A 15758-nucleotide genomic window follows, 5' to 3' on the forward strand; every position below is an offset into this window, starting at 1 on the left:
GTGTCTTCCAGTTTTTGCTCTCTCAATAACGTGCTCAAACCCTAAATGTAATAAGTAACTTTAAAAAAAAGCTGCTTTTAGCTGTAAAAGGGTTGGTGATTTTAAGAGGTCTAAAAACACACAAGATTGCACCCCATGAGGACTGGAGATGAGTAACCAAGGCTTTAATACTACATGGTAAAAGGTGACGTTGGTTAGCGACACTTAAAGGAAATGTCACCGATGTTAGGTCACCAATTACCAATGAGTAAGAGGCTTACCATGACTGGATTTTAAAGCGACTTAATTAATAAAAACAATCTTTAACAGCGTGGAAGTGGCAGTGACGTCTTCCCAGCACTTGTGCACATTAAGGCCACGTGAAGTGTCGAACACCCGCGTGGCAGGTCATGGGACAGACCCAGGTACCACGGGTGGACTGAGATGACTAGCCGATGCAACACCTGTGCCCCCCTGCTAGTCAAACTTGCTGTGTTTCAGCCACCCGGCACTCCATTCGTTGTTGGGAGTGTCGCTCCTCTGCCCTCCATTGTTGCTGGGGTCGACGGCCTCCCAACTGCCCAGCAGGGTCCTTCATACGAGCCTTCTCCAGACATACAAACATGCAAATATAGTGTACATACGTGCACACAGCAGCTGGCACTGCACAGGCAAATGAACACGAAATCAAACAGGCCACCACGGTATATTTGTGTGTTCATTTATTAGCTTTATTATGTTTTCTACAGCAAGACCTCAAGTATATTACAACAGAAACATCTCACAATTTTGTTCTTTTATTACAGAAATGTACAGGAGGGGGCAGGAGTTTATACACACAACGGGACAAGGTGGAGGAGGGGACTGCATAGGGGGGGGGAGGGAGGAGGGGTAAAAAAGGAGGAAGAAATTAAAGTTAAAATAAAGCACTTGTGCCAAGTGATGAAATGGAGGCTGGGAAGGTGCTGGGCCAGAAGGGATTGGTGTGCACACAGGTCAGGAGAAAATAAAATAAAAAACCAAACCAAAACAAAATAAAACCGAGCGGCAAAAAGCAGAACAGACGTATAAAACGGAGCACCAGGTTTCCCCTCCGCTGTGTCACATGGCATACTTCTGCGTCCATTCCCTGGCGAGTTTATTGTACCTGTGAACGAGACGAGAACAGGTCACGGGTACACGAGAATCGCATAGAAAATCTGGTAAAACATTTGTTTCTATAACCAGTTACAACCCGATATTTGCATCAAAGCACTGCAATGAGGCTATAAAAAAAATAGGCACCCAGTCTCAGTGCAGACTCGTGAGCAACTTTGGACGTGTATGTACATTCTTAATCTTAACACGAGCCCATGAAAAAAAAAATCTGCACTCGTTCTGCGATGACTCGCATTACAGCACTGCCATGCTGCAGTCTTCACACGAATGTGATTTCGTATGGCCAATAAAGAACTGTTATAGATTCAGTTCAAAGTTATTGAGCCATTCAACTGCTTGGTCTCAAAGTTGGTGAATAGCAAATATACCCACAACCTTCAAATTTACATTTGGGGCAGTACAAAATTAAATGGTTCATGGTTGTGTTTGTAGCCACAGTTGTTTCATTTTTTCACTTGTACATTATGCAAACAAGATCATAAACACTCAAGACAAAGAAGCTTTGCAAAACAATCCTTTGGGTCAACATGTTTTTCCTCTTTGGCATGTGGTTATTGTGATTTTTGTAGATCTTAGTGTAAGAGGCAAGGGTAGAGGGCACCATGCAGCAGCAGGAAGCTCTTAAAAGCAGGCCACTCACTTCTCTCGGTCCGTCTTGTAGATGCGCGCTATCTCTGGCACGAGAGGATCATCGGGGTTGGGGTCGCACAGCAGCGAGCAGATGGACAGCAGCACTACACGGGGCACAGACACAACAACGCACGAGAGGAATGTTCAACTCCCAGCAGAGTGTACGCGACACGCGAGGCAGCGGATGCGTGCGGGTGCACGGCACGCAGGTGCGATGCCAACCGGTACACGAATGCAAAGCACAGCAGGCGCTACCATGCGTCAAACACATCCCCAGCTGCCTCGGCATCAGAACCACCAGAAATCCACAAGAGCAGCAGAGCCAATGTTAAGACAGAAGCGTGGGAGTGGGCTACATCAACCTAACGTATGCCGTGCAAATGCTTCGGCATCCAATTGAGGACTTGCCAGTTCACAGCAGGTGACAATTCATACAAATAAGTTAATCTAATGAAAGCAATATTTTCTAACGGTGAACTAACCGTTCAGGTATTACATTTCTTAGCCGGCTGAAATTACAATGATGCGAAAAGCAATGCCATGTACAACACGATATGACAAATATATACAGATAGGAACAGTTCCACACTACCCACCAGGGATTATTTGTCTGTCTGTCGTGCATAGCCACGCCCTCGATTTGTATTTCATAGAGCGCTTCAGGCGGGCTCAGCACCACGTGACGCGCCGCCCCACGCAGCTTGCGCCGCGTGACACGGATCGCACGAATGCGCTGCCCAACCAAGTTAAGTTCCTACCTGCCCACTCCAAAGGAACGTGTTTTGCAAAGTAACATTTTTTTTTAAATGGCACATTTACAAATTAATGGGTCATGACCTCCAGGGGGCTAGCAAAGGCAAAGTTGTTGCGAGGGTTTCCTTTCCTTGTGTTTCAGTCTACGTGCGTCTCTTTCATGCCTGCATGCCTCATGTTTCTCTTGTGTGTGTCTCCGCTGCATCCTTATGGCCAAAAACACCGCAAAATAAAAAGCAATGCAGCTCTTTTCTGAAAGAGTCGTACGACTCGGTGTGGCTTCCCGGATAAGTAAAGTATTTGTATTATTTTGTGTGTGCATATTTACATACAAGTGCAATTATGTAGGAAGTGTGCTCGTGTAAGTGCATGCATCTTTGTTTATACACAAATGTATGGAGATGTGCGTATGCAAGTGTTCATACATTGGCATTTGCATGTCTGAGCATATTTTCACATCTAAGTAGGCAGATTCTTTCAGCTGTGATGAAAAGAACCCAGCCAAATATGTACATCAATGCTCCTTTAGCAAGGGAAACATGTGTATGTTTAACTGCGTATATGGCTGTGCGCTTGTATGCGAGTTTCATGTGCATGCACGTGTTAATATTAGGGCGATTGCGGAAATAATTTACTTATGACAAGCAGCTGCTAACTTTGAAAGGTTGTGAAATGCTAGTGTATGGTATAGTGGAACAGTACCAACTATGTCGGCTCCTCTACCGTTAACCAAAAAGGGATTCTAAATAAAATTGTTTTTTTTAAATCAATCAAGTTCACAATGCAGAAATATGTTGGATGTAAGAAGAGATTACCCTTAACTTGGCAAAATGCAAACACTTCCTTAAATGCCAGTGGTTCCCAGACTGTGGTCTGCAAGGATGTGGGGAAGCTGTCCACGGAACTGCTGCTGATACTATGATTTGTCTTTCTTACAAAACACCGTACTTTACTACTGCCCATTGCACAACCATTTCAGAATCAGAATAGTTAGATCTGTAACACAATCGGTTTGAGCTTGAACCCTCAGTTCATATTGCCTTTGGAGCACACAACAATAGGGGCAAGAGACCGCACTGGCAAGAAATACGTTATTTAAAACCAGTGGGGATGAAGTGACGTGTGCATAGCTCACGTGGTTATGACGACTCGACAACCCACTCACCTTTGGATATGGTGAGGGCTGGAGACCACTGCGAGCGTAGTATGTCCAAGCAGATGCTACCATTGCTGTTGATGTTCGGATGGTAGATGCGCGTTGTGAACGCGACCTGCAACATACGACGGTCACCATAAACACTGCCATCATGAGGGCGCCACGGTGGCGAGAGGTTAACTACCTCGCCTGGTATATAGGAGGTCGTGGGTTCGAGCCCAATCCCGACACCTGTATATTTGGATTTTGCGTGTGGTCGCGTGGATTTTTCTCCGGTTTTTCCCTCGACATTTAGAATCATGCGTTTAAGAGTATTTGGCTCCTATAAATTTCCACATGGTAATCCACTTTGTTGAGCTATCATTTGTGACCAGGTCGTTACTGAAAAAGAGCTATATATGTTCTATGGGTCTTTCGGTAAAGCCACGTAGATTAGAAAAATAATAAAAATATCACGACGTTTCGATCGCAACACAAGCATGGTCTTCCTCTCACCTGAAGACGATTGCTTGTGTTGCAATCGAAACGTCGTGATATTTTTACTATTGTTCTATGTGGCTTTATCGAAAGACCCATAAAATATGTATTCCTGCAGTCACGAAAACTTTAAGTCAATAGCCATATAGGTGAGTGGGCCTTATCTAGTAAAATAAAAAATTAGTTTAAAACAAGGGGAACACTTACTCTGCTCAATTCTCCTTGAGCCATGTGTCTGACAGCGTGTGCCTAGGTGAATACTACTCAAGTCACACCTGCTGTATTCTTCCAGCACTATAATCTTGGACTTTGTCCATTCCTATGAGTAAAGTTTTACAGTTCACAATGTGAATTGTGAAAAGCAGCTTTTAACAAAATGTTTGCCCACAAAAGTGGTTCATTTCCCAAAAAAGTTGGATTAAAATTGTCCTTGCAATGATGGGAAACTGGACGCAAACGTTAATACGGTTTAGCGAGGGGTTGGTATGACCATGTGCTTCGCGAGATAAAGAACTTTAAGCAACAAAAGGAAACAGGCGCGGTTATATTTGTGAAACCCATGTTTTCATTAAAAAAATTCCGAAATTAAAACACTTTTAAATCATCCCTCAAAATATCCATTTAGAAAGCAATGCTGCAAAACAACAAAACCTATTTGGACAATCATATTCAGTTTGTTTATTCATTCATTTACATTTTCGCTTCACACATTACAAAAAAATAGGAATCCTATTAGGACTAAAAATGTTACGTTAAGTTCAAGTTCATTTAAGTAGGCGAGAAGTCAAGACGAGTTGTTATTTGCAAGACTGACCCTGGGTCAAAAGTCTGCCAGTAGGGTCAAATGATTTCTGCGTATAATTACAATTGCGTAATTTAAGGGTCGTTTTTCAAACGTGGCAAATTCAGGCCTCGACACCGGCACACAATGGCCAAGTGTTGCAAATGACCAACAAATCTTTAACGTCTATTGTTAAGCAATCGGCACATGTTATACCCAGTTATAATCAGGGCGACCACCGATTCGAACAGTATTCCTCTAGAACAAGTGGCGAATGCACTCCCCCGCTTGGCCGTGTCACCGTACTCTATAAACTTTATCTTCAACAATTTTACACCAGCTATTGAAAGCACGTTTGTTTCCTAAAACAAACATCACAATGGAGGTTCGAGAAAAGCTTGTTACAGTGTTTACGCAGAATATTCTGCCCGTGTTTCCAAGCTTTTGTCTACCCGCTAAAATGATGCCATTAGCACAGTGCACTCCAGTGCACCAGTGTTAATGCATTGAGAGACCCGACTGAAAAGGGCCTCAAGAGACCACTCTCTGCCTGGCTCGGTCTCAATAGTCACCGTTTCCATTGTGGGAACCTGGCCTGTCAAGAACAAGAGACGTGAGAAACTCAGAGGGCAGACTTGCCATAAATATTGTATTGTCAAGAGTCTGGAAATAAACAAGGCTCAGGTTGGTGTAAACATAGCATTTCGGATCAACTTTTAAGAGAGAAACTTGAATTACTGCATTGTTTGCATGCCATAGCTAAACAGACATGTCAGTGAACTTTCAATTTTCAGGCACTCCATGGACATAGGAAATAAAGCAAACCTAGTACGAGGAATGAATTGTCACAATTCAGTTTACCTGTACAGTAATGAAATCCCAATAAAAATATGAAGAATATATAAACATTCTTCATCATAGCATAGCCAAACATTCTTTGTAAATAAAACCATATTTTGCCGAATGCAATCTAATATTTTGTGCTCTACATTTACTATGCCTGTAAGGAAGGTATGCAACACAAATGTGAAAACAGCTTTTATACAATTAATAGTAATGACTAATAACAAGCAGATTAATAGTAATGGCTAATAACAAGCATAGGGGGGGCTTTGCCTACTTTCTATTGGCTTTCCTGTGCTTTTTTTTTTACCAAAACAAAAGTACAGTTTTGAAAGACTGTCCTATCTGGATCCAGCACTCTTCATAACCATTAGACTAAATGTCATAGGTGCAAATAAAAAACAAAGATTATTTTTTATTCTGCAATACAGGGATCCAAAAGAAGAGGCTTGGTTTTTAGAGGTTCTTATTAAGCTGAAATCTCTACTATGTTTGTGTCAAATCTCATCTTTCACTTTTTTAGACCATTAGAATTTACACCACTAGGTCATGAATTTCCATATTGGACAGGAACACATCCTAAAAAGGTGCCTCTAAAATATCATTACAGTTGAGGCTCGCCACTTCAGAGATTATAAATACTCTCGAGCTTACTAGAACCTGAGGAGTCACCAATATTTTCACGGGAAATACTATCGAGCTCAACAGGCATCTTCTAAAGTGCCTTAAAAGTAGGTTCCCTTCACTTTAGTCTTGCTAGCCAAATGTAAAAGCTCCCTAAAAATATAAAGTGCTTACATTCTCACAAAATCTCTGTTTCCCCGTGGGATTCCAGTCATTCAAAACAAATGCTGTGCACAGCCTAGGAAACAAACACCGACCTTTGGAGGCTTGAAAGGATAGTCTGTTGGGAAGTGAATGGTAAGGAAGAACACGCCCCCTTGGTATGGGCTGTCATTCTACATGAAAAACAAACATGAACCGAGTCATTACATTTGCGCACACACACGTTCACACACACCGACCGAAACACTTTCCGTACTGTATTACAGACGCTGTGACAGGATTACATTAGTGAAATTGCACTGTACTCTTTCATGTTTAGGCCTGTTCAGCTTTGTGCAGCACAAACTCACCGACAGCTATCTCAATTTGGTGTACTTTATGAAAAGGTAAAGGGAATTAGAATGATGGTTAGGTACTTGTTAAATTTACGTGCGTTTTACATCAAATATCACAAGTAAATGTTTTACCTCTTTATAGTGTTTCCTTTGGCACCATTTGAACGTAATACTTAAGATGTGTACGTGTTTTCCTTCCCATTTAAAACTTAAGGCACGATTCACACCAATAAACCAGTCAGCTCCGCAGGTGCAACAGTGAGTGTTCTCTTTACGATTATTTTTTCCACTAGCTCCACCAAACACAGGACACTCCGCGGGCAGAATTGCCCATCTGCAAACATGTGACGCTAAGCCTTTAACAGTGTCGTGCATTACATTAAATATTGACTTACTGGTCCCATAATGGTGGCCTGCCAATGAAACACTGCAAAGAGAAACGAGTCATAACATTATAACAGCTAGAATACAAAATATACGTGAAAATATAGGAACCTAACAAAGGGATCGGACGTATCCAAATGAGCTTTACAAAACATTTTTAACACCATCGTTGAAGGTGTATATACATCATGCTTATAAAGTGTTATGTAATACTTGAATGCAGTGTGGCAACAGGTATTTATAAAGCACACCATTCAAGAGCAAAAATACTCCCATCTTGGCCGTCTACTCAAACATAAATCCGCCTCAAACTATAAAAAGCAGTGCTTAAAAGGTCAGTATTAAATATAGTTATATACCATAATCATGCACGCAAGTGCGCAGTTTGTAAAAACTGTACCCGGCTGCCAACATTGCTCACGAGAAAAAACTATTGAAAAACACAAACGCAGTCTTCTTTAAAAAAAACACTCGACGTGGTTGTATCCAGAAGTGGAGACAGATTACCCAAGCTCAGCCACGTCAAGGGCGTACTCGGCAAAGCCAACGTTACACCGATGGCCACATCACACCATGCGGGCCTACTTTATGTAAAACAACTGTCGTGTTTTTCTGCAAACGTGGACAAAACCACCACAACGTTTGACTCTTATTGCCGTTTTACCCCAGAGATAAGACATGCACTTCCCAGGATGTGAGACTGACAGTTTTACTTGTATATCTTTTTATATATCAAATGAGGTTTCTTTAAAAAAAGAGCTCATTTGCCAAGATGGGGAAAAAACGACCTTTGTTTAAACAGCAACGTTAGAAAAATGTATAAAAGTAAATCAGTACAACCAACAAAGCACGTTTCATGCGCGTCCGTGATTATTACCAAATATGCAGCATTCGTCATTTTAAGAAACGCATTTTCAAAGCAATTTTGCTTCAACGGTGGGATAAATTCTCCATCCCTTTCATGTGTGCCCTGCAGTGTCAAGTTCAGAAGCCTAGCCAAGATTTGCAGGGTACAGGATCAAGGATGCATATACATATCACAAGCATTCACGGTGAGAGTGTACAGCACTGTACTTGGTGTTACCAAACGCAGTAAAACACTTTGCCCGAGTAGCCGACTTGTTTGGGCCCATTTGCTTATTATAAAATTCTCCGTCTATAGCTTTACAGCTATATTGATGAAGGGGGGGGTGGGCGAGGTGGCGCAGTGGGGGTGGGGCATGTGCCTTGATGTCTACCACTCGAGGCTTTAGCCCTGATCAAGTACTTTGCACCAAGTACTGAAAAGCCAATACAGCACTGCCATGAAAGTAATCAGTTTCTTGCGAGACCAAGACAAATGGAAATTAAAGTCTCTCGTACACAAATCTCTTGGCATAAACAAGATGGCATCATTCATGAATGAATGAAAGATGCATTACAGAAGAATGGCCTAGAGGATTCCTTGGCAGAGTGTCACAGCAGAGCCTAGGTAAGCATTCACACAATCAGGATTCGTGCGCGTCAGCTTGCGGAGGGACACGCCATGATATACAACTTTGGTTACCAATCATAAAAGGTAGTGATCATTGGGGGTCCAAGGTTTGATGGATTTTTTTCTGTCGAGTAAGGTTCAAGATCTTTATTTAGAAATATGCAATTACGTAGATTATTTTGCTGCTGTGGAGTTCCACATAAGCCACCCTCGTTTGGCCATCATGTGGCCAAGTCATTTCGAAAAAAATAAGTTTGTGGCTCAGTGGGCTTCACCTGGTAAGATGCAAAAAAAGAGTTTAGTTTTACTTTTATAGATTTTAAAAGCGATTTGTTTTTACCTTTCATCTACTTTGCACTCCTATCGTATTTTGTATTGTTTGTGGTTGTAACTTTGACCTGGCCCGACTGGACATCTGTTCAAAAAGAGATTTAAAGCCCATCAGATTCCTCCAGTATAAATAAAGATTTCGATTGTGCTTCTCATATAAAAGACGTTTCAATGACTCACAGTCGTCGCCAACGGGTCCTGCAGAGCACTGTGCCGGAGGATCCCTCCCCAAGTCGTTCAACTCCTGTGGACAGAAAAGAAGGAGCCAACGTTGTCACAAGGAGTATTTCTTCCTTAAAGAAGACGGCGCGCGTCAGGAGCGATTGATTTAAAATAATGTAAGTCTTTAAAACGAAACCTGTGTAACGGGAATGCAGTTCTGCGCGCATTGTTGCGGCAAGGAGGTACAGTGTGGAGGCCTTCGGTTAAAAATGTGGATGGGCTGGTGTAAGAGTGGAGCATGTTTGATCGCTGCTTGCACGGACAGTGGCCTGACATTCAGATACTTAACACATGTTTTCTAAAAATGGCGAATACAATTTCACTTGTAAGTAGAGACTCGCTGTAAATTTCACACAACAAATACGTTGGGTGTGCACAGCGAAGCTTGGGTAAAGCTCCCAAATGCGCAAAACCGTCGTAATTGTTGGTGCAAATGCCCACTGCCACATGCTCGCTCAAATGTGTTGAATTTCAGTAGAGCCAATGAACATTGGAACCTTATAGCGGTACCATAGTACCACCCCGGCTCTCGCATAATGTCCGGTTATTTTTTGTCTGTTGATGGTCGGCAATGCGGCAATCGACTCATCTCGACGAGCTGTACACGATGCACTATGGTGCATACCGCGAGCGTTCAGGGTTTCAGCGCAATCGTCCTCGCTGCGTTTCGACATTGCGGAGTGGCACCACCGATTTCGGATTGATTGGTACCCCAGTCGCGGAGTTCAGTAACACCCCTGGAAAAAATAGTGTCCCAGAAATTAAATATTTAATTGCCTCGGCCATTTTGTATTATTTGGTACCCCGGGGTACCGCAATAAGGATCATTTCATCACCAACAGTTACATTATGTCCTGAACAAATTTGAATTGTGTACGACACACCATACTTATTGTGGCAGTTTGACACTTCATGCTTGGAGCCGCTCAGCAGAAACAATTGTCCGCAGCATAAATTCCACAAAACTGAATTAAGGCATCTTTGCTTGTAAACTGAACACTCAAGCCATTGACCGACACCGCATGTTACAGATGGCAAAGCAGTTCACTTCAATGTCAAATTCACAAGGCTGCCCCATGGCAGTTTTGTCCAGCTGTACCGCAGTGCCGTAAAATTTTAAAATTGTACGCTCACTCGCTGGCTGGATACAAGCAGAGATGGCAGCTAGACCGGACACGGCAGCCAAAAAGGTATTGAGTTTTTTTTATCTTGCAGGCACAATGACGTCAACAACCTTCATCTTTAGTCAGCATAAAAGCACAATTGGTTTCGCATGCGAGTCAGTTTTTTGTAACATTAGGTGCTCATGTTCCAATTATAGAATAAAAAATGAAAACACACGATGTAACGAGACTGCCGGTAGCCTCTACATAGCAATATCGTGTCACCCTTGCTCGGCATAACGTGCCAAATTCACACCTCTCAGAAGCGTCATGCGCAACCTGACGATGCATAACCCTTCAACTGCCAGGCCACATACAATTGTGCGTCACACACTCAACCAGCCATAGAAACCTCCACCCCCACCATGAGTAATGTGTGGTGTGCCTCACGGCCATTTCCTGTGGAAGAACGGCCGAGGCACGAAGGGCAAGGCACAACCAAAACACTTAGTTCGTTCTCGTTATGAAACTCGAGGCAAGCCGCCCAGACGGAAGCGTCGGAGGGCCCCGGCTGAAACGTTTTTTTGTTGTTTACGCCACAAAGCGATGTCACTTCCTTTTCGGGCCTTCCAAACTGCGTTTTAAGGACACGGACGACGGTCCCCCCCCCCCGCCCGGGGTGGCCAAGTCGACTTCGACCAAAACTATCATTGGGGGGGGGGGGGGTCACGCAAAAGGGGCCGTGGCCATTTTCGCTCACAAGGATGGCCATCCGCAACTACTGCAGCATAGCACAACGCGCTGCGTGCGTGCAAGATTTTCCACCGTTCTGGAACACTGTAACCGTGTAAAGGATGAGAACCCAGCATTGTTGAGTGCATGGTTTTACACAGCATCGAGTGTACGAGGACCTGTTCAATGTACAATTTGCCTGTGCAGACAGCACCGTTTGAAACTCGAACAAAACGTTTACCTTATACAGAATGTTGACTTGTACAAAAGGGTCAACTTATGGATATTCTAAAGGGTACAAATAGATTGGAAATGTATTTAGGACACCAAATGGTACTATTAACCAATGCACGCGCTTTCAGTATGTGGCAAGTTCACGATGGAATTACATGAGTCACGAGAAAAACATGAGTCAACCATCGTCACGATCACTACAAACACCCCTCACCACGACTACTATAATCAACATCATCGCCATGACTTCAATAACGTGAACCAATATCACCACCATCAAAACCATGATATTCACAACCATCAACACCACCCATCACTACAAGTACAGTACAATCAACATAAACGGCATAAGCATAACTACCACCGTCACAACGATCCCATCACCACACCCATCGTTTCTGCCATCATAACAACACTACAAATTACAAATCACCAATACGACTATTATAACTACCACTTAATCAATATCACCATTGGGCCACCATATCCTCAATCTTTTACCATCGTTACCAACACAACAATCGCTAGGACAATCACCATAAGTTCTACAACGACCACCATCACCAAAATAATTATTACACCCACAACCATCACGTTATTACTATGTCTGTAACCATTAACCATTACTATCGCAAATACCATCAGCTTAGGAAAAAACCTAAGAATATGAATATCGCAAATACCATCAGCACAACGGCCAATACCACTATAAAGACCATCACCACGAAACTGTCATTACCACCACCATCATCATCAATCTCCACCACCGTCATCATCCACCATCTTCACCACCATCAGCATAAAATCGGCACTCGCATAACCAGTGACATCATCACCATCATCATCACCACCACCAACCAAGGGCTTAATTCATCCCCGTAGTAATGCGGCATTAGCCATATGGGAACCATTCCAATTGCAAGCACGTTCCTTTACGACAACAGCCGGCATTATTACGACCACCATCGTGCACAATGATGCACTGTGCAGCACACACAGTCGCGCACACACACACATAACTCGTTCGACACGAACACATCTAAATAAGGGACAGACCGCATCGATGATGACTTATCAGGACTATTTTAGGTTTGCCGGAGAGCCAAATTAAATCACCGTTCGTGCCTTGACGCCGGCTGAATGTTAATGTACCGAGTTTGCCTGACCGAGTGAGATAATTAACCAATGAGTCGAAGAATACGCCAACGCCTTCATAATTTCTCAAATCATAAAATAAGATACGTGAATTAATTACCGAAGGGAACGCAAACCTTTACAATGTATACGCGACTGAGCGAATGCGTCCATTGGTGAACGGACGAACGAAATTCTAAATTAAAGATATATAACCACTCAGGAGTAATTATATAATGTAACCTGCGAATTACCAAGTTCGCTACACACGAAAGAGTTAAAAAAAGTCAACGTGTGAGTCAGCACATGACTGGGGTCAACGACCTGAGCGAACGAATGCGGATTGAACGAATCCAACCGACGAATGAGTCGTGGGATAAGCGAGAGAATGAGTAAGGGGGGGGGGGGGGTGTTGTCAAGAGAACACGCCAATAACTTGACCCAGAGAACGATCGAACGACGTCGAATTAGCGAACGAATCGGGAAGATCGATGGACTCACGAACGGAGACGCAGAATCGATCCCCGCTCGCGATAATGGGGGCGTCATCAATGCGGAACCCGTGCGTGTACAGATGTGTAAAATCTCTCGTGACAGGGGGGGGGGGGAGAGAAGAGATGTAGAGAGATGGAAGGGTAAGAAGAGACGATGAGGGAGACGAGGAGGAGAACCAATGAAGGGAGCGAGAGTAGGGGGCACAGTGGAAGAAGCCGTCATCCAGGAACGTCACAGGATTACTACTACCCGAGCGCAACATGGATCCCGGTATTTCATTCCGCTCGTCATTATTTAGCAATCCCCCTCGCCTCACTCGGTTCCTATTGTTGTCCCACCCCCCCAAATCCGCGTTTTTTATTAATCCTTCAACATGCTTCCTCGTACCTACCACGTCGTTCCAGGATCTTCACGTCGTTCTCTCAAATTCCTTCCCTCAATTAACCCCCCACCCCCATGGTTCCTCTTTCACTACCGCACTCGTGTTCCTTATCATTAAACTTCGTTCTTACACGACTCACAGCAATCGCACGAGTAACATTACCACACACACACAAACCCTTCCTGCTCTTCATTCCAAGCTCATCATTCTCTTAATTCATACCCCATTTCGGCTTGTTCCTCATACCCACGTCTCTTTGTGCCAAGTCACCATTCACCTCGTCCCCCTCACTCCCCTCCCTCCCCATTCGTCGCCACGATCTCCTCCTTCCCTCATTCCTTCTCTTTGCTCCTTTTCATTCCCCCCCCTCCTCCTCCACTCATTCCTCTTCATTCCCCCCCTCTCCACTCACTCCTCTCCCCTCACCCCAACACCACAGTAGAGGCCTACACTAGTCGAGGCGGCCGTCACCCCTTATTAAGCTCTTAAATTACCTTGTGAATTCTCTTCAAAGCCATGATTTTTTTCTCTCTCCTCCACCCCCCGCGGTTCTTCTTTCTCGCTCACGCCAACAGAACTCGCGAGACGACGACGTTTCCCTCTCTAAACCGTCGCGTTCGGAAGGGAAATTATTCTCGCTGCGTTCGCGCGGCCCGACACGAGCGCGGCGTCACCGAGAGAAGAAGAAAAAAAACCTCTTGAGCTTGAATTTGGCCCGGACGCTTCACCGCCGCGGAGGACTCCACCCCCGCTTTTATAAGGCGGAGGGGGGGGGAGTGTGTCGTGGTGGGCGGGGGGGGCGGGGCGAGCGCGCGCGCGCGCGCACGTGACGTGCGTCCCTCCGCGCGGGGAAAATAGTGCGGGGCTCCCTCCCCCCCCAATCCCAAGCGGGGGCGGTGGCGCGCGCGCGCGCACTATTTGCGGGGCACGGCCACCCACGTGATTAAGTGATTCGGCGATTCGTGGTGAGAAATCGATCCGCGTGTCGAACGTTACCGTTGGCGGGCACGCACGCGTGAAATCGAAAACGCGTCGGGAATCGATTCATTTGGAATCATATTCGTCCATGCCGCAGCGCGTGGGCGTGATATCCATTCGATTAATTTTCACGATTTAAAATTAATTATTCCTATTTTTGGTTCTTTCGGTAAAGTCACGTAGAAGGGAAACAATAAAATGATAAAAATATAAAACAATAAAATAATAAAAATATAAAACAATAAAATTCTCACGACGTTTCGATTGTGTCGTATTTAAACGTTTGGGCTACAAAGCATGATTGTCGGATTTAAGGACACTAGAGAATATTTACGTCGTATTTTAGGATTATTTACATTCGCACAATTTGACGCGTTCGTCGTGCTTATCAAACTTCCACGCCACGTGCGATTTTTGTTTTGCGGAATGAACACGGATATGACGCGTGACGTCCCATTGTGACGTACAATGCTTTGTGATCGGTTGGCGAACGCGCTCACTCATCGCATTACAAAACATTCCACATATTGACTAAAGTGCCGACTTATCGATATGCAGATGTATTCGCATAGGTTAATAGTGATTTGTCTTTGAAGTCGCGCGTTATACGCCAGAGCATGCACTTTCCATAACCTACGTATTAGAAACACTTGAAAGGCACCTACAGTGGCAGCTGTCAATGTGAGCACAATGTGACTTGGCACCTGGCGTGCGAACGGACAATAATCTATGAAAAAAAATGAGAATACGTTTTACCCTTTCTGGTAATAAAACAGGTGTAAGAAACTCTTTGTTTTTTTCGGTAAAGTCACGTCATTAGGTGGGACAACGACAGCAAAAACAACGTTTTTTCTTGCTGTGGTTGTCCCACCTGATGACGATTGCTTGTGTTGCGATCGAAACGTCGTGATCTATTATTTTATACCTACGTGACTTTACCGAATGAACCAAAGAGTATGGATTCCTGCAGTCACGAAAGCTTCAAATCAGGTGTTAAGATGTTCAAACACCAAATAGAAACCTTTTGCCAGGAATCATGCCTGCATTAACCACACGTGCTTGTGATGAACACGCAAACAAACATGCTCCGATATTAGATGCATTGTCTTTGAAACACACAATCAGTTCCGTACGTGTGGTTAATGCAGACATGATTCCGTGCAAAAAGTTTATATTTGATGTTTGAACATCTTAACACCTGGTTTATTGCCGGAAAGGATAAAACCTAATATTATTGTTTCCTATTTTGATACTGACCAAAATGTCCCATTTTGGGCACTAATCTGCCAGGAATGGGATATGATTGCAATGTACTGTAATCCCAAATGAGTAAGTTGTGCTTAATTTTATAACGTGGCAAATTCTGGTTGAAGTGATCAGCACAGCCATTCC

General features: G+C 43.9%; 1 protein-coding gene across 1 annotated transcript; it reads right to left on the bottom strand.

Annotated features, from left to right (window-relative positions):
- Positions 1 to 956: 956 nt before the first annotated feature.
- LOC144937937 (ubiquitin-conjugating enzyme E2 D2) lies at positions 957 to 14126 on the bottom strand. Its single transcript, XM_078865564.1, has 7 exons — positions 13883 to 14126; positions 9267 to 9330; positions 7294 to 7325; positions 6659 to 6736; positions 3686 to 3791; positions 1778 to 1871; positions 957 to 1126 (listed from the first exon to the last, which is right to left on the bottom strand). The coding sequence occupies exons 1-7, from the start codon at positions 13904 to 13906 to the stop codon at positions 1081 to 1083; spliced, it is 444 nt and encodes a 147-aa protein (XP_078721690.1). The 5' UTR covers positions 13907 to 14126; the 3' UTR covers positions 957 to 1080.
- Positions 14127 to 15758: the final 1632 nt, after the last annotated feature.

The sequence above is a fragment of the Lampetra fluviatilis genome, chromosome 20 (genome assembly GCF_964198595.1).
Source record: "Lampetra fluviatilis chromosome 20, kcLamFluv1.1, whole genome shotgun sequence".
NCBI classification, from domain to species: Eukaryota; Metazoa; Chordata; class Hyperoartia; order Petromyzontiformes; family Petromyzontidae; genus Lampetra; species Lampetra fluviatilis.